Source organism: Pteropus medius, unplaced genomic scaffold (genome assembly GCF_902729225.1).
Source record: "Pteropus medius unplaced genomic scaffold, Ma_sr-lr_union100, whole genome shotgun sequence".
NCBI lineage: Eukaryota > Metazoa > Chordata > Mammalia > Chiroptera > Pteropodidae > Pteropus > Pteropus medius.
The window spans coordinates 12,722,725-12,745,852 of record NW_024346062.1 but is presented as its reverse complement, the minus strand read 5'-3'; the positions used below and the strand labels follow the sequence as shown (position 1 = coordinate 12,745,852).

General features: G+C 35.7%; 1 protein-coding gene across 20 annotated transcripts in view; it reads left to right on the top strand.

The window, feature by feature from the left end:
• Window positions 1-23,128, top strand: part of KIAA0825 (KIAA0825 ortholog) — a 355,235-nt gene that overhangs the window by 113,169 nt on the left and 218,938 nt on the right. For all 20 annotated transcript variants that reach the window (XR_005655479.1, XM_039875078.1, XM_039875074.1 and 17 more), the window contains 2 exons: window positions 4,475-4,585; window positions 17,778-17,917. Coding sequence is in view for 19 of the 20 variants with exons in the window: in XM_039875078.1 (XP_039731012.1) it covers window positions 4,475-4,585; window positions 17,778-17,917 (251 nt within the window). In the remaining variant the exon portion in view is untranslated. The remainder of the gene's footprint in view (window positions 1-4,474; window positions 4,586-17,777; window positions 17,918-23,128) is intronic.

The following is a 23,128-nucleotide window of genomic DNA, read 5'->3' as shown; positions in this document are numbered from 1 at the left end:
GGTATTTTTGTTTATTGAACACTTCCAATGGCTCAGGTAGTGTGGTAGGCACAGATGATAAAAGACATCTGACTTGACCCTTCTGCCCTCTTGGAACTTACATCCTTGGGCTGCCTCGATCCCATATTGGAGGTTTATTCTATTAGTATCACATTATGAGGCTCAGTTCTCCTGGGAGGGCAGCAAAAAGTGGGGTGGCACAAAAGAAGCATAAAACCCAGCTAACTCTTTAGCTTATCATATGTTCTCACTTTTTATGTCTTGGAGTTATTTCATTCTAGCAGCTGGCTACATAATCCCAAGAAATCAATCAGATTTGTCAATGCAAAAAGGAAGAGGTAACATAATTGTAAATCAGAGAACCAAAAGAGCTGGAATCTGGGATAGAGTCCTCAAATGGTATGATGTGGCAAGACCACAGGCAGTGTGATGTTAGTGAGAGGAGAGGGGCTTGGTTTAGTTGATGTTGGAGGAAGGGTAAGAGCAAAGAATTTCTCCAGATTCATTTTTCCCCCATAAGCAAAGCTATCTTTACAATCTGTTAATTTGGGAATGTGAATAAATGTATTTTGCTTCAACCTATAGACAGTTACTTATTTTTAAAGGAGTATTTAAATTTGCTATATCAAAATCTATTATGTCTGGTAGAAAATATAATTCTGTAGCTCATACAATTGTATTTTGCTCTCCATTATGAATTATTTAGAGCATCCTTTCTGTTAACTGTTTATCAGAACATCATTAGAGGTTATCTAATATCCAGCTCATCATTTCATTCCCCCATTGAGGCTCGTGGGCCAATTTTCACCCTGTTATACTCTCCAGAATAATGAAACTAATTTCGGATCTTGCTGTGGAATTAAATGCTCATACAGATCCCACCCCCTATGAGACCATAAACATCTGCCATAACATTTCTTATAGCCAAATAACCTTACCATTACCAGTATAACTAAGAAATCATCAATGGAGTAAAAGAGGTTAAGTAAAAGAAATGTTCTGGGAAGTATTATATTGCCAATGGTTTGCAGTCTAAGAAATTTTGGCACCAAATAACCATTCTATTATTATTAGATTCTCCATTATTTTTCTAATCTTGAGGATAAAACTGTAACTAGGCAACCATTTAGACTCTTGGGAATTCCATGTCAGTTCGAAAAGGTCATAGACCTTCTTAAGGAGTATTTACTACTATTATCATACTCATAATACCTTACATATGTTGAGCCCTTATTATAAATAAGGCACTTTGCTAAATCCTTTATATGTGTATGTCAATCATCACACTGACCCTGTGAGACGATTATTATGAGGTGTTATCCTCATTTTACAATTGAGAAAACTGTAGCTAAATATATTGCAAAACAACATTATACATCTAATAAAAAACACAACAAAGTTACAAACCCAAGCTGTCCAGCTCCAGAGCTCCTGCATGTGCCCATGCACTGCCTGTAAATAATCTTCAGTGACTAGCTGAACATGACAGAGAGCATTCTCGATAAGGTATTTATTCTTGGAGAAATAAGGTGGCTCCCAGATAACTGGACAAATGGGGATTTATGCAAAGGACTCAGAGAAGTGGGCAGAAAAGGAGGCAGAGGCTATAATCCCATGGTCTCCAGTTCCTCCTGCTCTCTCTAGCCCCCTATCTCTTGTCCTATCCTTTTCCCCTAGTCTGTCACTTCCTTTGAGATTGCCTTCCTTTTTCTTCATAGATTATATTATACTAGAACTCATATCTTCCTAGTTCATATATTCCTCCCTTCAGTTCTATTGTTTCTTTTCTCTTGTAGAAAATATAATTTGTAGTTTATAATTAGATATTTTTACTCCCCTCATTAGACTATTTAGAGATCCTTTTTCTGAAAGACCATCATATCAGAACATCATTAGAGGTTATTTAATTCTCTCTTCTCTCGCTTCCCCTTCTCTTCTTCTTCGCTTTCCTTCGCTTCTCTCTCTTCTCTTCTTCTCTTCTCTTCCCACCTTTCCACCGCCTCTGCCCCGCTTCCACCACCTCCTCCCCTCTACAGCCTGTGGAATACTGCTGGTGGAAATCACTCAGCTGTCCTTTTACACCTTTTGACAATCCCACTCTGTCCAGTCTCTGGGTATCTCCCTTTTCCATCCTCTCTGCTTTGGCCAAATCCTCCATTTTGCCCTATCCCACTATTGGTTAGCAGATAGCCTCGCCCTTGTACTTTTCTGAGAAAACCCAGAATATTATGAATGCACTTTAACTTCTCATTTGCATTCTTAATAATTATCCAGATCCCTACTCACCTCTACATCATTTTATAGGCAATCAATGTATCTCTTTTCCCAACCAAAGCAAACCTTTTTGTCTGAGCTCTTGACCACATTTATGTCCTACTCCACTACCTTAGTCTTTTAATATTCTATCTTCTGGTTCTTTCCCCCAAGCCTCCCCTGTATTACAAATTTTGTTCTTTCTTTACCACTGTTTTTCTCTCCTAAAACACAGTTTGTACTCACTGTCTCCACTTTTACACCTACTATTCACTCAATACACTGTACCTGCCCTCATCATACTAAACAAACAACATGGGCCAGGTTATGTATGCATACCCAATCACTAACTCCAATTTTTGCCTTTCCATTCCCTTAATATTTCTGTAGCTTTTGATGCTATTAGCCATTTCTTCTGGCTCTTGGCCTACTTCTCTGATTATTCCTTCTTGGTTTTGAGTGCTTTTTCTCACCTCATCCTTTAAATATTGATGTGTTGCAGAGTTCTACTCTTGACTGTCTTTTCATTTTACACTCATTCTTTGGGTGAATTTACACATTCCCACGACTTTACCATTATGCTAATGACTTCCACATCAATATCTTCAACTCAGGTGTCTCTTGTATATGCTAGATTAATAAATCCAAATTTCTATTTGAGGTCTCTCTCTGGATGTATTTCAACTACTGCAACTCCCACAACATATCTAAAACTAAGGAAAATACTTGCAAGTCATCTTAGGCTTCTTTTCTCTTAACTCTTCTTTCTGCCTTCCTGCTCATGCTATTTCCAACCACATGTCATTAGGGGATGAATTTGTTAATTCTGTTAATTTAATTTTTTTGCAGTTGTTTCCTATTCACGATTTCCTCTGCATCTTACATAGGACCTTGTCCTCCTCTGCCCAGTCTACCGCATTATCACCTTTATTATCTCTCTTCCTCCAGCCTTGATCCTCTTCAGGCTATTCTCATCACTATGCTCGAGTGATTTTTCTAAAATGTAAAATTGCTGGTATCACTCCCATGCTATAAACTCTTCAGTGATTCCTCATGGCTGGTACAAAGTCCAGACTCTCCTTAGGAAAGCATATCCTAGTATCCTGAACTTGCTTCTGCTTAACTCTCTAGTTCATACAGTGGAATGCATGGAATGTATATGACAGCCTGATTTTGAAGACTATTTAAGGAATTTTGTTCTATTCTGAAATTTAATGAGAAAAAATGGCTTTCAAAGAGAAGATGATATAGTAAAAGTCTGAAAAATAAGCATATTTAATTAAAAAGTGTTCTATTTAGCAAGAAAAATGGGAGAAAGAGGTCAAATATAGAAAATGTGAGATTACAAAAAGCAGGATGTGAAACAAAAAGACAGGGATGATCCTTCAAAATGGAATTATATTCTACATATTATCTAAAAGATGCTATTGCTTCTGTACTTTATATAAAGAGAGATTGTACCACTTCAAACAATTCCATTTCTAAGACGTTTCCAGTTGTCACTCTTAACGCCATGTAGGCGAATACAGTGTCCTGTTATTATAATATCTTTATTAACCAAGCTATCTACTAAAGATTTTATGTAACAAATCCTTTCCTATTACTTCAAAATTTATTGTTGAGTTTGGCCCAATCTAGAAAAATGCTATAGTCACTTCTCCAAAGATCATTGTACATCAGATATTCTGGCCAAATTATTCTAATTTTGAAATCATAGTCATGTATTTTACAGTTAAATTCTCTTTTATAAGCTTTTGGTAGGCCTTTAGGAGCATACGAAATTAATTATAAATCTTAATTTTTTGGTTTTTATAAATAACTTTAAAAAGTAAAAAGAGGTACCTTTATGATAAATATTTTTACATTAACAAAGCAAATATGACCAAAGATTGACATTTCTTGGATACAGCTTGAGGAGAGAGAGATAAGTGGTATTCATTATACTATTCTTTATACATTTATTTTTGAAAAATTTTATGATGTGAGAGTTTTTTTAATTAAGTGAAAATGTTATTATCATACCTTTCCAAGTGTAAGAATTATTATATAGAGGCCTCTGAGTCACCTTTTGACATAAATTTCAAATGGTTGAAGTGGTTGTATTGTCCATTGTAGCACAATACAATTTTGTGTAAAATCATTACCTTTGAGTACTAAGTAAAAATAAAAAGTATCTTAATGTTTTCTATATATTCTGAAATAATTATTTGTATTTCCTTAGGACTTTTCAGCATGGCATGGATGATTCTCCTTCAGATTCCTTAAAACCATTTTTCAAGCAACCATTACATTGGCTTTCTTGCATATCACATTTTTACCCTTCTATACTCAGGTGAGAACCTGTGAGTGTTATATTATCTATAATTCTATAATTCTTTTTAAAGTTTAAGAAAACTTTTATCCATGGAGGTAAATGCATCTTATAAAAATAACTTCAACTTTTACAATACACAAGTAAGTAAAGAATATTGTTTATCTTTTTTAGCTCAAGAATCCAAGATACAGGCCTTATAATTATTCCACTAACTTATAGCTTTAGTGATGTAGTAGAAAATGTGAGTTTTTGGGATTTAGTTCCATTTTAGCTAATTGCCTAGCTGTTTTAAAACTCATCCTTCTTGACTCATGACTGGAGTTTGGCAGTTCTCCAACTAATTTTCAAAAAAAGACAGCAAAACAGGTTAATTTATGTAACTAACTCAGAGCCTTAGAATTAGCTGAAACAGGAATAACTGCCTCATGGGAAAAACTGTCCCACAGTGTGGAATTAGACACACCAGTTATGGGACAGCCATTTAGTAGACTAATGCGGAGTCATGAAAAGGATTGATTATGAGTAGGTATTTCACTTGTTATTTAATTAACTTTACTTAAATATAGGAACAATCATTTAAAGCATCAAATGTACTTCCATTTTGTAGCATTATGTGAAAAGGCAGTTTGATTCTTAGCTGAACATATCATTGGAAAGTATTTTTCCTTAGTATCTGTGAGTAAATATATTATGTCTAGCTAAAGGAGATATTGTTAATCCCCGTACATTCTTGATTCATCTTGGAAATATACCATCAATGATTTCACCATCTAAATTGACTAATTATATTTTTCTCTTGAAGACTAAGAATCCTACCCTTAAATTGAGGTTATGAGAACCTCATACACAAAGTTTCTATAAATATAGCAAACATATATGATTTACCTGTTAAGTGCCTATCCCCATATAGGTAATGAGGTATCCAAGATCAATGAGACATAGATCTTACCTTCAAGGCCCCTTGTGTATTGTTGTAACTTCACTTACATACAAAACTTTTAAAAGATTTCTGGTTAATTCTTTATGATTGGTTGATGGAAATGGAATACCCTCAATATCTTTTCATCTCAATACCCTGTCACCTTGCATGTAAATGTACTCTTATGTCATTGAGAATTAAACAGCCAACTCTTTAATACTCATTATTGCAAAAAAAATTAAACAACTGGATCTTTCAGAGTCAGGTAAGCAAAAATCCCATGTCATTTTGACCAGTTCCAAACTTCTAAACATATTTGTTTGCCACGTTTTTTTCACATTTGCTTTAATCTGTTTGTATTACCTGCTTTTATCTTAATCTATAACCATCGGAGTTATGCCCCATTAGATATCACTATATAAGACTTTCACCTCCAAGCTTGTTCCATTCAGCCCAGCTGGAGGCCTGGGAAGTCATCATGGAAATGGGTTTATCTTTCAAACAACTACTTCTTATAGTTAACTTTTCTGTACCTAAAGAAATTATAAATGTATTAAACTTTATTTCTTTCTGCTTCTGTGTAGCAACCAGTCTCTACTATTATCCTAACACAAAAATTGAAACATGGGGTGACCAGTCAACCCATATTGGAAATGCAATTTGAAAAAAGCTTTCTGGAGGGTGGTTTAGCAAGCTGTATAAAAACCTTAAAAATATTTATGCCCCTTTATCTAGCAATTCCATATCCAGGAATCAAACATAAGAAATTACTTAGAACTGTTGGCAAAGTTTTATGTGAAAGGATGTTCACTGAAGCATTATTTGTGAAAGAAAAAAAATGGGAATAAATGTTCCACAGTATGGAATTAGACAAATCAATTATGTGATAGCCATACGATAGACTAGTGTGGAGTCATTAAAAGAGCTGATTTTAAAAAATATTAAAGACAAATAATTGTGATCTATAGTTAAGAGGAAACTGCAGGTTAGTAATTATGACATCATCAAAGTTGGCCCAGTTTTTAGAGTGATAACTGCATATCAAACATAACAAGTGCTTCATGTACATTATCTCTTTTAAACCTTTTCTTTCGTGGAGAAGAAAGTAATAAGAAGAGAACAAAGCTGGGAGGCAGACTTGAATCTAGGGTTGGTACCTTTTGAAGTTCAAGCTTCTGACAACTACACCTCTGTCTTTCAAGGGGAAAGCAGTTCAGGGTGATGTTAACAAGAATGTGTGAAAAATCTAAATCGTCAGTTATCCGTTATATAAAGTCATTTTTATGGTTCAAAATTGTGGGGGTTCTGATATACTAATGTATAGTGTTTATCTCAAAGGGAGGAATCTTGTATGTCAATTCCCCAAACTCACAGGATAAGAGAACCTCTGTTTTCCACAGGATGAATGTTTATTGAGATGTAGGATACAATTGAGAAGTATTGAGCCATATACCTATACAAATAGCATTAAAAATGTATGCATAAAAAACAAATGTTAAAAGGATATATACCAGAGAGTTTATAGTTTTTATCTTTGGTAGGATTGTAAAGTATTTTTATTTTTATTTTTATCTGTGTGGTTCTCTATATTTTCCAAATTTCCTATAATAAAAACAATTTAATTTTACTAAGTTAAAAACTTTTAAAAAAGCAAAAAGAACCCCATTTTTTTATTGCTCTTTTGTTCACATAACTTACCCTATTACCTCCCTATAGATATTTCTAGCTCTGCATCTTTAGCTCTGAACATTTGCCTTTACCCCAATATGTCCAGCTTCCTATGTTTCTTAAGTGACCCACTGTATTACTGGAAACCCAAAATGATGTCCTTGATTGAGCCTTCCTTCCACTCTTCCCTTGTTTTCCATTCCTGATGTCTTTTCTCTTATTCTTTAAACACATCCAGGGCAGAAACTTAAGAATGATTTGCATGTTGAGCTGCTGCTTTGCATATTCTCAGTGTGGTGATGTTCATTTACCTCTTCCTCCATAGTTCTCTTAGAACCATCCTTTCTTTCCAACTCATTATAACAACCTTAGTCTGTCTTACTATTATTTATCATCTTTAAATTACTGTTTTCATTACATCAGTCTTCTGCTCAAGAACCCGTAGTAGCTTCTGTTTCACCGACACTGTCTATCCTGGCTTATTTCCTGAAGCACCCAACAATCTTCTCTGCTTCAGCTCTCAGTCTTCTCACTTGTTTTTAAGACACAATTATTTTATACCTTTAACTTTTATTTATTGCTTATTATCAACTTCAGTCCTTTTAGTTATATAGTTTTCTCTCCCAGGATGCTTTTGGTTCTCTCCTTTGCTCTTCTAAATTCTCTATACCAGGTACAGTATGAGCCTCCCCTACACTGAGTGCAGTACTTTCTGACGATTATTCTCCAACGAGTCCATATAAATCTGTTTAGAAAGATGTGATCTGTATGATTGATGATTCGACATGTTCAGAACAGTGGTATAGTCAAAGGAACTTAGGACAGCAGTAAAAGTAATTTCAAAATTACTCAAGTTATTGACTTGCATTTGTCCAACATTGAAATGGGAATTCCTAGACCATCATCTTATGACCTTTAAAATCTCCACCTTTCCCTCCATTTTTCTCACATATATCAGCTGTTTCTGTGTGTCTTTTACCCCAAGTTATCTTTCAAAACTCCATTTCTCACTTTAGCAACTAAAATAAACTGTTCCGGGAAATACATGGGTCAGATGATGACAAACTAAAAATATTTTAGAGTTCTCATTTTTGAAAAGTGGAAACTTAGAGGACATGTGACCGAAATACTTAATATTACAGAGGATCTTAATAATTTATTCATCTACTTGCTCGTTTATTTATACCTGTGCATTATTTCAGAAAGGATTTCAGTCAGCTTTAAATAGTATTAAATGTATTAAGATAATAACTTAAAAGTAGGTGAGAAGGAAGAAACAGAGCAAGGAGGATATGAAATTATAACTTAAAATAAGAGTTACAAATGCATAAATGGTTATATGGATCATATATTTCTCTATAGGATTACTAGAGAAAACTATGAAGTTTACAAATTGGTAAAAACAGAATTTTTCATGTTTTCCTAGAATCTCTAGAACAGAGTTTAAAAGAGCTTGCTTTAGGGAAAGTAAACGTATTTTCAAAGTAATAAGTAAAGTGTACTGTTCCTAGGAATAGTATAGGCTAACAATGTGAGTTGATTTAGAAAAGATAATTAATGTCATATTAAATTAAACTAAAGCATTTGGAGAATATATTAATCACAAGGTTAATACTATGATACCATACTGTGCTTTTATATAAATGTTCAGGAAAGAGTACTATCTTAGTTATACTGTGCTGTGTTATAATGCTTATTATTTTCAAAATCTTCATTTTCTTGTATATTTTTTAAAATTTCCAAATATTTTTAGGTCTTCCTTAGCTAAGTAGATCATAACTGCATACCGAAATCAAGTAGTATAATCAGTGTGAGTAAACAGTCCATTCATTCTACACTGCTCGTTTTCTTTTATGATGACAACACGGTGTCTTGATTTGTGGACAGTCCATTCCGAGCTATAGGTATTTCTTTCTACTATACTTTTGTTTCTATTATGCTTTTACTATAGGCAACCTTGTTTTAAATTTATATACCTTCTATATATATATTAAGCTACCTTTGGCTTCATTATGTTATATGCTATGTGAGTCTTTTATTTAGTTCACCTAATGTTTGTCCATTCATTCAATAAATGCATTTAAAATTTTTTCTCCAAGTAAGGCATTGTGCTAGGTATTAATGTTGAGAGAAAAGTTAGGCAGTGAAGTTTGAGATTAAGTCTCTTTCCTCAAATAGTTACATACTGGTGAGGAATACAACTTTCACGACCTATTTAACGATAGCATAAAATACCATTGTCCACTTTCTCCACCTTAAGACACACTATTGTTTTCTTCTTGAGATATTCTCCCAATTTCCTTCTTCTTTTCCTATTTCTGTTTCTCTGTCTTCTTTGCAGGTTCATCTGCTTTGAACTGACCATTAAATATTGAACATCCTTAGAGTTGTATCATAGAACATTTTTCCAGGTGAAGTCATACATGCCTGCAGCTTCATGTACTCCTCATGTGTACCCAAATTCGTATCTCTAATTTTAACCTCTCCTGGGACTACAGACCCATATGTATATCTATGGGTGACAACCATACATGAATGCTTGAGATTTACACATGGATCATGAAGATGCCTCAAACTCAACATGAGCAAAACTAAACTTAGGATATTCCCCTCCAAACTAATCCTCTTCTGTTATTCCCTATTTTGGCTAGTGGTACCTCCATGCAATTGGCTAATGGTACCTCCAAGCCACAGACCTAAGAGGCAATACCTCCCTCTTTCTTTTCTACTACATCTAATCCATTACCAAGTCTCATTAATTTTAAACCATAATATCTGCTATCACATGGCACAATCTTTGCCTTAGTCTAAACCATCAACTCTCCCCTGACTTCTGCAAAAATCTCCTCTTTTCCTTCCTGTGTATATGTTGACTCCCATTTCCAATATTCTCCAAACTGCAGCCAGATATTTCTCAAACCCAAAACTAAGTTTTATCATTTTACATGTATGGCTTAAAAACCTTCCATGAATTTCCCTTTGTCCTTAAATATATACAGAAAACATTTTTATCATGGCCTATAAGACCTACATAGATGTGGATTACTTATCTCTGCAACCTCTTCTGATACTGCAGTACCCTGTGATTCTGCTCTTCACATATTAGCCTGTTTACATTGTCTTGCCTTGCCGTGTTCCTTTCTGCCACAGGATCTTTGCCCATGCTTTTCCATTTTCTTGAAATCACCTAGTTGATGCCAACTTATCTTCCTTTCTCAACTCCAATATGACTTCTGTAGGAAAGCTTTTCATTTAACCCCAAAGACTAGTCCACTTATTATTATTATATCTTCTAACAACATCTTTTGCTTTTCCTGTATTGAGTTTTCATAATTGTAATCATATCTATATTTGTATGATTATTGAAACTGTGTATGTATTCTCCACTAAATTCTGTAAAAATAAGGACTATTTTTTTTTTTTTTGCTTGCTATTGTTTCTCTATGGCCTAGCACATAGAAATCAGCCAACAAATATTAGTTGAATAAATGAGTGAGAGAAGGACCAAATGTGTTCAAAGTAGTATTGTATCAGGTATTACAATATTAAATGGTACATTTAACTGTTTTCAATCATTTGTTCTGAGTGGTAACGCTCAGTCATGGGAAGCATGGTCTTATTGAGGAGGTGGCTTCTAGTATCCTGAAGAGAGAACATCTGGGGAAGAGAATGAAAAAAGAGCTTTGGTCTCCCAGCTGCTGCTGACAGCTGTTCCACAGGACTGAGAAAAAGAGCTTAGAGAGCTTGTATTCTGATGAGGTGCCAAGCTTTGACATGGAGCCAACATCCAGGGGAGAAGTAATGAGAGCTTTTTAACACCAAAGCTCTTAAGTAGCTATTCCGGAGCATGGATGGACAGGCAGCGGGATCTTTGATAAGATTTTCAGAAAGTCACATGCCTATGGAGCAATTATTAAATGAAAATGTCAAATGAACTAGGTACTTGATGTACCTAGATATCCTAAGGTTTATATCTATGCATATCTTTCATTTTCTATTATGTTTTAAAGGCATTATATAAATAATAACATGGCAGTTGAACCAGTAATGAGATAATAGAAGACAACTATAAGTTTTTATATTAGGGAGACATGGTTTGTAGACTTATATAGTTTTGTAGTTTGGGGAAGTAAGTTGATCTATGTGATCTTCAGTTTCCCTTGCTATATGAAACTATTTATATTTATACTGACCTACTTGAAAACAGTATGCAATATCATTGTCTACTTCTTTCATCTTGAAACATCTTCATTCCTTAACTTCTGAGATACTCTCATGGCAGTCATGAAGATTAAGTGAATTAATGTGCCTACATGGCACTCATCACGCAGATACTTACTAAACAATCATTGGATATTGTTGTGTTAGTAAAGAGCTACATATTTTAGAAAGTTGCAGATTTTATCAATTATCTAAACATGTTAAAAGGACCTACTATATATATAAGATAAAGTGTAGAGAATATTGAACTGCTTCCTCATTGGATCTCTGCACTTATTAGAAATATGATGCCAGGGGAGAATTTTCTTCAACTCCCTGTAACAGGATATTAATTATCTGGTAGACAGGGACCAGTAATAGTTAAAAGCTCCAGAGAGATAACTTCGGCTCCTCAGAAAGAGTGGCTGAGTAATTGGATAGTGTCCAGTGTCTCAAGGAGTCAAGTGCTAGATTAGTACTTCGGAAAGAGTCCTAAACTGATGGCTGAAATGTAATATTATTTTAAAAATTAAAATAAGACTTTTATAGATTTTTAGAAGTGGGATATGCTAACTTGTGTAATATTAAAGTGTGGAGGTAGGGTTATGACTTTTAGGTATGACTTTTGGGTGATTCTGAGGAAATAAGGTCATTTCAAGTGAAAAAGTTTAATTCGCTAAAATCAGGAAATAATAGAGGTTCTCATAGGTTGAATGCCTACCCTCCAAGTTGTACATCAGTTAGTGTAGATACAACCAGCCTTGAAACAATGAGACTCTTTAAGAATGTCAACTTACCTTATTGGACAAAGTTATTAAAAATCAAGGCAAATACTATATACACACGTTTAGGTGAACCCTGCCTAATTTCTGTTTATTAGATTATCTTTAATTATAAAGATCAAAGAGACTTGGCTATACCCATTATAGAGATTAAAATATACGCAAACATTTTCAATGCTATAACTACATATATTTTACACCTTTATGGTTAAAATGATAGAGAAAATATTTTGGTTTCCCATCCGCCCCCCAAATCTTTTCTCAGGTACTAAAGTTATCTTCTTAAAGGAAGATGACAAAATTGCTTTAAAGATTTGTCTTTGCTTATTTTCCTAGAAAGATTTTGAAGAATCAGTTTTGGAAAGCAAAGTATAGTAATACTGGGGCTTCCCCTCTGCTTTCATTTTCCCACTTTAGGGCTTTTACTCTCAGTTTCTCTTTAGTTATGCCTTTGCCTTTGTTCTCTGAATCATGTAACTTATGGTCTCTGGTATAAATTTGGACCAGTAATCCTTGACAGGAACCATCTGGTCAAAATCAGTCCCTAGATACCTTGAATAACATGCTCCAATTTGGGAATTAGCCTTGAGACCACAATCTTGATTTTGGGTCAAAACCATGGTATCCTCAATCAGGAGATTAAATAGAGCCCAATGGCTTCAATGCTGGAAAGTAGGACTTACTCACAAAATAACAACCAGGTTACGTGGACAGAAACGTGGAGTAGTGAAATGAATATGGATTTTAAATTCAGAGAGACCTGGGTTCAAGGTCCAGCAGCCACATTTATTAGCTAAATGAACTTGGATGAGTTACTCAATAATTCTGAAACAAGGATTAAGTGAGATGAATACTAAATGTCTCCATGCATGTCTTATTTTGGATTTCCCCAAGAAGCAGACCTTGAGACAAGGACTCAAGAGACAGTAGTTCATCTACTAAGTGGAAGAAAAAATAGGAAGAGGAGTGAGTAAGCGAGACAAAGGAAGAGGGCAAATAAAAATTAGTGTAATCAAGCCAACTACCAAGGAGTAACCAGAACTTAAATGTTCTGGAGAAATTCTTGGAGCCATTGTGAAATTCACATTTCAAAGTTATCCCACCAAAGGAGCAAGGATGCTAAGGTATTTATACAGCAGTTTCCATCAGTTATTGATTGAGGGCTGCACTGGGGGTGTTAATTAACTGGCATTTTCAGGCTCTCTTGCTGGAAGGTAGAGAAATGCAGGTTCTTAATCAAGCCAGTACCAGCCAAGTGGTAAGGGCAAGAGGATGTGGGGACATTGACAAAATGTGCTTTGGTCTATCCCTTGCACAATGGAAATCCACCCATTTCCCATGGTAAGTGCTCTGAGTCCTATCCTTGATTCTTCTAGGTAATAGTTGGTCAGAATTTCTTTAGAAAAAAATGTTTTATTACATTAGAGTTAGTGGGACAAGCTAGAGTATCTCCTGATGTAATTATTTCAGACTCTGCAAGTGATATTCCTTATTATATTCCCCTACTTCTTATTCCAGCTTCCTCTCACCCTCAAGCGTCAAAATGCTGATCTCTGTTGTTGCCAAGGGGAATCGCTGAGCCCTTTATTCCTGAGGGGTTGAACCCCTTGCTGTCATTTCACTTACCGGTGTGTGGTTATTTCACTTGCATATTTATGGTGATTACAAGTCATAAGAGCAAAAAGGAGTTGCCCTGGTGAATCCTTTGAATTATAGATGTATTCCTCTCTATTGCTCTTATGCAGTAGCAACTCTAACTTCTCATGGCAATTAGAGTTAATTGCCCTTACCAGTATAGTAACTCATTTCTTTGCCTGATAGACTGCTGGCATGGGAAGTGAAAAACGGCCAGACTGCAGCCGTAACTTAAGTTTAGTAAGATTCTTAACCGTTCCCTGGTAGAGGATTACCACAGAAACCAGGACCTCCATTCTCACAATGCCTGTGGAGATTACCAGGATAGAAAGCACTAATTCCCCCAAACGGATCATCAAGAGTACTGGGGAGAGGGATCCCTTCTACTTTTACCTGTTGGTGCCCAGATCCATGTAGTTTATCTGTTGGGGACATAGTATCATATAAAGGCTGTTGGTTCAAAGTGAATATTAAATCTTGAAGGACAGTACCCTAATCCCACAGATTGTCATCTCCAAGCTGTGGAGCTCAGAGTCCATTCCAGTGTTCCACTAGTCTGGCAGCTTCTGCATGACACATGTATGGTGGGATCAATGACTCCCATGGTCATATGGTCTAAGCCGTAAGGTTGCTCATATTGCAGTGGAAACTCAGGCTGGCGTGCACTAATAGAACCAAGATTTTTTAAACTTTCTATTATAATACGAATACATATTTTTAAATTTCAGAAATTACAACTGAAGTACTAGAAGAATTTTTATAAAGTAAACATCTGAATACAGCTAAGATTTTGCCTGGCGATTCTATAAAAGTAATCTGTTAGTTTCATAAATTAATAATGATTGAATCTCATTATTGTATCCTTACTCTCTGGATTTGAAAAATTCTTTAGGCCAATTTATATCCAGAAATATAGCACTTATTAGAATATAAGCCTAATATAACCCAACCATAAATTCATCCTGTCTCTCAATACAAGATTTATACATTCCAGTGGTTTTATACATTTTTCTTTTCTTCTTTGTATTATAGTGGAATTCAACATGTACATATTTGATACATATATATAAAAATATATATAAAATTTCCCTTTCTGTCATTTTTTGTGAGGCTAATCTCACTTTCACAGCTCTACCAGCTCAAAGGATGAGGGAACATATGCTTCTCCATATGCCCAACACAGACTCCTCAATGCATTTATTACTCAGAGCTTAGTGATTGAGGAATGTTTGTAATATTTTATTTTTCCTCATAGTGAGTCATTCTACTGTACATTTCAAAATTTGTGATAAGTTGAAAGATCCCAGAATTGAGGTACATTTCAACAAACAGCTTCCCATCTGGTAAATGAGGGGTTTTATTTATAACCAGGTATTCAGATACAGTGGTATGAAATTACACTAAAATTATTTTGTTTTATTACATGTCTAAAGGGCTGAGCAAATCATTAACCCTCTCCAATCTATTTTCCACCCTACTGTCAAATCAGGAAACTCATCTGCCTTAAACTCGTCAATGGGCCCCAAATCCCCACCATGGCTAATGAGGCCCTCCATGATCTGGCTCCTGTCTCCTTCTTTAGATTGTCTCTCAAAGATCCCCCTCTTTTTCTACACTCCATCGAACTGGATTGTTCAGTTCATTAAATGTATCCCTAAATCAGCACACAACTCAAGTAAAATCTATAGGTAGGAAGTGTTCAAAACTTAAGTCAATTTTACTATACCACTTACCACCAATTAGCTGCTTTCCATCTGCTGAACCCCAAGCAAGTTCCCAGAAGTTAGCACTTGGAGTTTAGGAGAGAAATAGGGACTGCCATCATGAGGATTTGCTTCAGCGTTTCAGTCTGAGGGGCTCACCTAGTGGATTCTTCTCTTGGTATCATGTCTGGAACTACTGCAAGAGCCGGACCAATTTGGAAATGCCCAAGGTAATTCAGAATGCCTGAAGTGGTGGACTTGAATCTTCTGCATGAGAGTTAAGTAAAATAGCTCCCTGCTCCTCTCTCCACCACCCACCCAGGGCAGGAGTTTCCCTAGCTAACACAGGCCTCAGCAATTGCCCAAGGAGTTTCTCTGTTTCAAGTCATGTTTATCAGAGTCTCACATGGGAAGCCTGAGTTGGTTCAAAGTCCAGATGCGGGCTGAGAAATTTTGTGTATCATAAGGTTGTGAGATGTTCCAAATGCCAAGCCAAGGAGAAGATGCTTTGAAACTTCTTCATTTTATATCTTTGCATCCTCTCACTTTCGCTTAAACCAGCCTGTTGGCAAAGCATCACTGCCCCCCTCCCCGCTTTTTTTTTTTTTTTGGTAAGAGTTTGCCTACCCATTTGTGGGCATATGATTCAATCAGTTAACATTCACAGAGTGCTTAAATGTGTTTAGTTCACTGATAGGAGCTTTGGAGGTTAAAACAAGTTTTTGTGACCTCACGAGACTTGAATCTGAGTAGAGAGATAAAGCTTTAACTGATGAAATAATAAAGTGCTTAAATGTGTATATTTTGCCATAAGTGCGTTAATTCAGAGTGAGATAAACCACGATGGAGAGAAATGTTTAGTGGAGACTTCACAAAGAAAGTGATATCATTGCTGCTGATTGAAGGATGGGTAGGATTAAGATAAGTAAAGGATTATGAAGAATTCATTGCAGGGGCAGCAGCCGAGTTAGGCTTGAATGGGCATAAAGGCGCAGAGGCAGGAAAGACGAGGCCGACTAGGTCTGTCTTTACTATCTGTGCTCCAGGAAACACTGCCTACCACAGTGGTTCTCAAACCTTAGTGTACATCAGTATCTCTTGGAGGGGCTTGTTAAAGCACAGATTTCTGGGGCCCAACTCCAAAATCTCTAAGGGATGAGGCTTGGGAATTTGCATTTTTCGTAAGTTCGCAGGTGACACTGATGTTGCTGGTCCAGGGCCCAGGCTTTGAAAACCACTGGTCTAGACTCTGTTATATCTGGATGGTTCACCACTCTGTAAATTTTATCTGGAAATGATCCCGCAAATTGTTTCTCTCAGCAATATCCTTTGTTCTGCTTTTCTCCACTCTGAAGTTTATGGTCCTCTCATTCACGTTTTTACATTGTTCAATCATACCTTTCCTTCCCAATGCCACCTTATTCCCACAATCCTTATGGCAGCAACCAGATTGAGTTTGATTATTTCTTGCCTTTTTTGTTGTGGTGGTTGTAAGCTGATTTTAGATAATGTGACCTTTAGCCAAGCTAAACTTTAAGATTTTAGAAGGAAAAAGTGAATTATGTTATCCGTTTTCGCCTTCTACTTTACTTTCTTATCTCCTACTGATTCATTAGTAAATGAAAGTGGTGATGTCAGGGACCTGATTTCCATTTTGTGTTCAACACATGTTAATTTCCCAAGGAAAAGCTTATTTGCTTTGGAATTATCTCTCTTTGATGAAATGATTACCAAGTAGGTAGCTGTGTGACTGTTAGAGTAGTTCTGATAATTGCATGTTGATTTAAGGCTTTATGTATTAAATAATTAGATTGCAGTTGACCCTTGACAGAACCTTTGAATTCCTTTAGTTTTATCAGCAATCATAGTTTATGACAAATTTAAAAGTAGCCAAAACCCATTGTAACTTCTTTCTATGAATAATGAAAGGAGTTAGTAACATACAGTAGGTAGTCATATAGTTGGTGAATGAACAAATAAATGTATTCCGAATAAATTCATAAATGATTTTTATTTGTTCTATGAAACTAAAACAGACATAGTTCTGTGAAATATAGGCATGGTTATTTTGTATCAGTTTTAAGATTGGCAGGCTACCAAATGTTAATTTGCTTTTAGCTAGTTAAGATTAAATGTAATTCCTTCCCTGAGCAACCCTAAAGTAAGCAAGCGTGAAAGCATTTTCAGAGTAATCTTGAAGGAATTGACATTTAAAGGAGTTAGCATTACATCTGTACTTTAAGGCTATTAATTTCATAGATAAATTAACTTCATTATTCCATCTTTATCTTGCATTTTGAAAGGACTCCATCAGCTGGACGACTGACAACCGAGGGTCAATTGAAACTGCTCTTATCCCAGCCAGATTGTAATTGGAACCTGCTTCTGGAAACCCTACTGCATTGTGATGGTTTTTTACTGAGAGTCTTGCTAAAGAGCTCAAGTGAGTATTTGTAGTTATGAGACTGTCCTCAAAAAACCCAGTCATTGTTTGAGTTGAATGAAATTTTTTTCCCAATCGAATGTTGGCAGAGGAATGTAAATCAACTGCATTATATCAACAGTCAGTGGGGTTCGCAGCAGGCAAAATATTGAATTGCTTTATAAACCTATTGGAAAGAATTTTTTTCAGGGACTCTGAATGAGGGAAAACAATATTTTTATATAACACTCTTCTATCATAACTACCATTATATAGAAATATAGAAATGTATCAATATCTGGGTTTTGAAATGCCTACAAAAATTATAGGAACACAGTTACATATCCAAAACTGAAGTATCAATTAGACTTAAGAAGAGAAAGATGGAGAAAGAGAGGGACTGCATTGGAACCATACTAGAAATTTCAGTAGATTGTGAAGAGTGCTTATATAACTTACAAACAAGCAAGCTGCGGCTTACAGCCGTATCCACTGGGGCATGAAGACATAATCATGGAAAATTATGAATAGAAATTGAGGAATAATGGAAGACCATACTTCTCTTAATCAGACTTTCTTTTTTTCATTGTAAGTGCTATTTTAGAAAACAGTAGGTAATGTTATACCAATCTAATGTTATATCCCACTGCCCTCTTGCTATGCCTGTGAAGAGTTTTCAAACCATTTTCTCATACCTCTACACTTTTCTCCTTCTATACTGCACATGAAGTCAGATTAATTTTATCAATCACTAGTTTCACTTTCAGTGTCTCATCGCCTGCAGGACCAAATCCATGTCCTTCAGCCATTCAAATATGACCCTGCACTAGTTTTCTAATCTTGTTTCCCACTATTCCTTTGTGCGCATGCGCACACTCACACGCACACGCACACGCACACGCACACGCACACGCACACCCATTTCAGCCATTGTCCCCAGAGCCCTGTGTATGTGTTCCCTGCACACGTTCGCTCACCCATTTTTCTTACATGAAAGACCTTTTATACGCAGCTCGGTTTCCACCAGTCTGCAAGGGCCAGCAGTGTCAGATCTTTGAAAGCTCCAGCTCACACTGATCTCTTCCTCCCCTGAACTTCACAGTATCCCTTATTTTGGCTGTGTATTCACTCTTTGCATACTCTGCCTTATATAGTTATGATATTTGTATATGAATGAGGCAGATGTCACCAGAACTTACCAGCTTGTTAACATAAAAAGGAAGTTCAGAGCAGTCCCCAGTCCAGATCACTCCAGTAATTTCTGGGAATGTCTAATTTCTCAGATCTGCTCATGACCAGTTCCCCATGTTCTTCTCTTCCATCCATCTTAATGTTTGTTTCCCAAAAGCCACTCAGAAAGAGGTGCCTCTCTGCTGAGACCTTTTGGGAATACTGCTTCTCCCCGATGCTCTCAAATCCATAAAGATCTATGGTGCCAAAGGTCACCACAACTTCTCAAGCCTCACCGTGGTCCATGCAGCAGTTTGCAGATTACCCCTCTCCCAAACTCTGAATCTGACTTTATTCCCTTAGACCCCAAGCAACACTGTTCATGCTTCACATCTCAGAAAGTTCACTTGAAAGAATTTCTTTAGCTTCAGGCTGTAACTCCACTCTCCTAAAGGGAAAACGAATGCTAGGAAAACTGCTTCCTCAAGTAGCCAATATTTATTGTTGACTTATTTAGGTGTCGGGCACTGTGCTAAGCACTTACACTTGTTATCTAATTTGATTCTTGTTATAACCTTATAAAGTATATACTTTTGTTATCCTCATATTAAAAATAACGACATTAAAGATTAAGACAATGGTACTTACCCAGAGATACACATAACTGATAGATATATGGTGGACAGAACTGGATTTTGAATCAAGCCAGAGCTCTGCCCGCTGCCCTTTCTGTACTAATATTCATGCATATTAAACTCTGGAGAGAACTATCTGGAAGAATTGTAATCTGTACACTCTCAGGTTGGATGGACCAGAACACCCTGATGCATGTGCATTTAACTGATCTTTCCTGTTATGTAGTTAGGGCTGATCATAGATTTTTATATTCCTCCTCAAGCTAGAACAGTGCTTTGTATAAAAAAAAGGAAAAAGAAAAAGAAAAAGTCCAGTGATTGACCAGTCAATGATCAATTAGGACTTAAATATGAAGCAAGGTGGCTATGTGAGTGACATGGGTAGTATCTGAGACAGCTAGAGAGTTCCTTTAACATGACCATTGAAACTCACAAACATGGTCCCAGAGGAGAAATTGTCTCTTATTGATAGGGTTATATAGACTAGTCTAGAAAATCAGTTGAGATCAACCTTTTGACTATACCGATATGGCCACTAAGTAGAGGAAGAACAATTGTAGTCGTGAAGATTTAATCATATTTTCTTACAAATAAATCCCACATTTACTTATCAAAAGTATTAGATTGACTTCTACTATCTACGAAAGATTTACAGTTATCAAAGTTAGCATATTGTATCACCTTCAGTTTGGTTCTTGTGGGCTGCACAAGTGTATTTACCCAATCTGCTCAAATACCCATCATTTTTTCCCCCAAAGACCACTAGGTGTTTGATTGGGGTTATATAGCCACTCTGGTATTGTCTTGTATTGATTTATTAGCTACTTTAAATATTATAAGGATGAAGTGACATAATTACTAATCAATTGATTGACTGACTTATTAATCTCCAGTAGAATTTTATCACTTTAAGTTAGAAACAATATATTCATGGAATCTTACTAACCGGACTAAGATGAAAACTATTATGTAACAAAAATAAGTTTGTAATGTTTTTTGCAGAGATTTCCTTTTCATTTGTTTAGAACTCTCAAGAGTATTTCAGAACACCATTCGGTAATTTAGAAGTTTGATCATATTTTTAGGAAAGCAAAACTTTAAAGTAAAATATGCTGAATTAGATATTTCAAGCAACATAATTATCAGCTTTTTTATGGAAGCATTTTTTTTTAATAAAGAATGTCTTTTTCGGTCTAATTGATAAAATTTAACTTTGTGTTAAATTGGCTCATGAATAAGAATAAAGAGATTTTAAGTACATATTTTATTACACATATTTTAAAACAAGGGTCTCTTCATTCAATGAGCAGTTATTAAATTCTGTTAGGTACAGAATTTTTTTGATAGTCATATACTATAAAGATTAAAACATATGGGGTTTTCTTATATTGAGAGTGATGTCTGTAGCTTTTGGTTTTACTCTATGAAAATGATTTATCAGAATTTCTATTTATTTTAAAAGAATCAGCATAATATATATGGTAGGACTATCTTGTAATATTGAGATGCAATTTCACTGAGGATGAGAAAACAGCAAAATTAAACAAATGAACTGTAAAATTTTAATTTATGATATAGGCTTCCTAGGCTATCTCTTCTAGGAAGTAGAATCATGTTTTTGCCATGTATAATAATTCCTCCTGTATAAAAATATGCAGTAGTTTGAAGGATCAATTACACTGCTAAAATTTGATTAAAATAAACTGATTTCACCTGGTAGGTGGTTTATAACATTCTTTGGCTACAGTTCAGTTGGCATGAGAAGGTAATGTCTGTTGGTTTTATTTTTAAATTAGGCCATCTTAAATTTGAAGGTAAAAAAAAAGCTCTACAAATGTTTACAGAAGATTTTAAAATTGTAAGACACTATTTTGGATTACTGACTTTCAAATCCCAGGGCAATTGTTTTGGTAATTACCTCACTGAGGCCACATGGACTAAGCAGTTTCTTACATGTGGTATCAAAGGAACAAATATTTGGCAATTTTCCAATTGTTAGCAGGTGGCCTTTTCCTGCTGGTGACATTTGGATGAAGTGTGACTAACATTCTTTCCTTTGCCCATTATCGCAACAATGATTTCCAGTGAAACTGCTTAGCTTCTTGTAATTTGCTGTTGTAATATAATAACAACAAACTAGCAAATACATAATTTTTAATGTGTTCCAGACATTGTTTCTAAGGGCTTTAAATGTATTCACTCACTGAATTCTCATAACAGCTTTATGTAGGATATCATTATCGTCTCCATTTTACAGGTGAGGAAACTGAGACACATAGAAATTAAGTCACTTGTCCAAGTCACATCCTCTTAAGTGGGAAAGCAAGATGTGATCCAGATGGCTGGCTTCCAGAGACTGCTTTCACCTACCACACTACACGACATCCAAGCCAGTTTGCACAATTCATGGGAGCTATCTGGAGCCTCTCGAATGAATAATTTTGATAGTACATTTTGTACTTTTATCCTTGTAACAAAGTGCCTAAAGTTAATCAAGAAACAAATCAGCAGAAAATTCTAGCTAAAGGGCTGCTACCTCTACCAAGCAATGGTTGACTTAAAATGAAAAAATCAATTCGAATTCTCCTATTTTATAGTTAAAATTTTCCTGATCTTTGGAGTCACAGAAGGCATATAATGACAGAACCTTGGTATTTTGTTATTCAGTGGTGTGTGTGTGTGTGTTATTTTATTTTGTAAGTATGACAAAGTGATGACCAAAATTAAAATATGCTCCCTCGTGGTATCTTTAGTGCACCTAACGTTGATATCATAGGCTGCTTTTGCTAGTGATGACATCTGCACTCTGACTTGTTCAATCTTTTCTTCTTTGCTGGATTTGTACCCCGTTCCTACTGGGAACACTAGAACCATATTTGTGCATAAGCGTCTTAAGGAAAAAGGCAGTTGCTCCAACACCAGTGACCTTTCAGTTGTCCCACATATGTACCAAGTTCTTTTCACCTATAGAACCTTTGAAATATTGTTTTTTGTACTTAGAATCTTCTTCATTTCCATTTCCTGGCAACTATTAGTCATCTTTTAGCTTAAATATTACTTCCTAGGAAGTCATCTTTGATGGTCTCATAAGATCCCACTGTAATTGCTTTTGTAACCCTTGTCATAATTTTAAGTGAAAGATTAATTGACATAATTGTGTAGCCAATGTCTGTCTCAGCCACCGCGAATTCCAGGAGGGCAGGGACAGCTCACCATTGTATCCCCATTGCTTGGCCTGGTTCTCGACACTTCAGACTGGTACTGAGCACATACAACATGCTTAAAAAGTATTTGTCGAATGAATGAGTGGAGGCCAATTAACTTTCTATGACAGCAGAAAGTTCATTCATTAGCTTTGTAATCTCTCTGAATTTGTTTCCTCATTTCCAAATGGGGTACTAATATGACCTTATGTGTTCATTTTGAG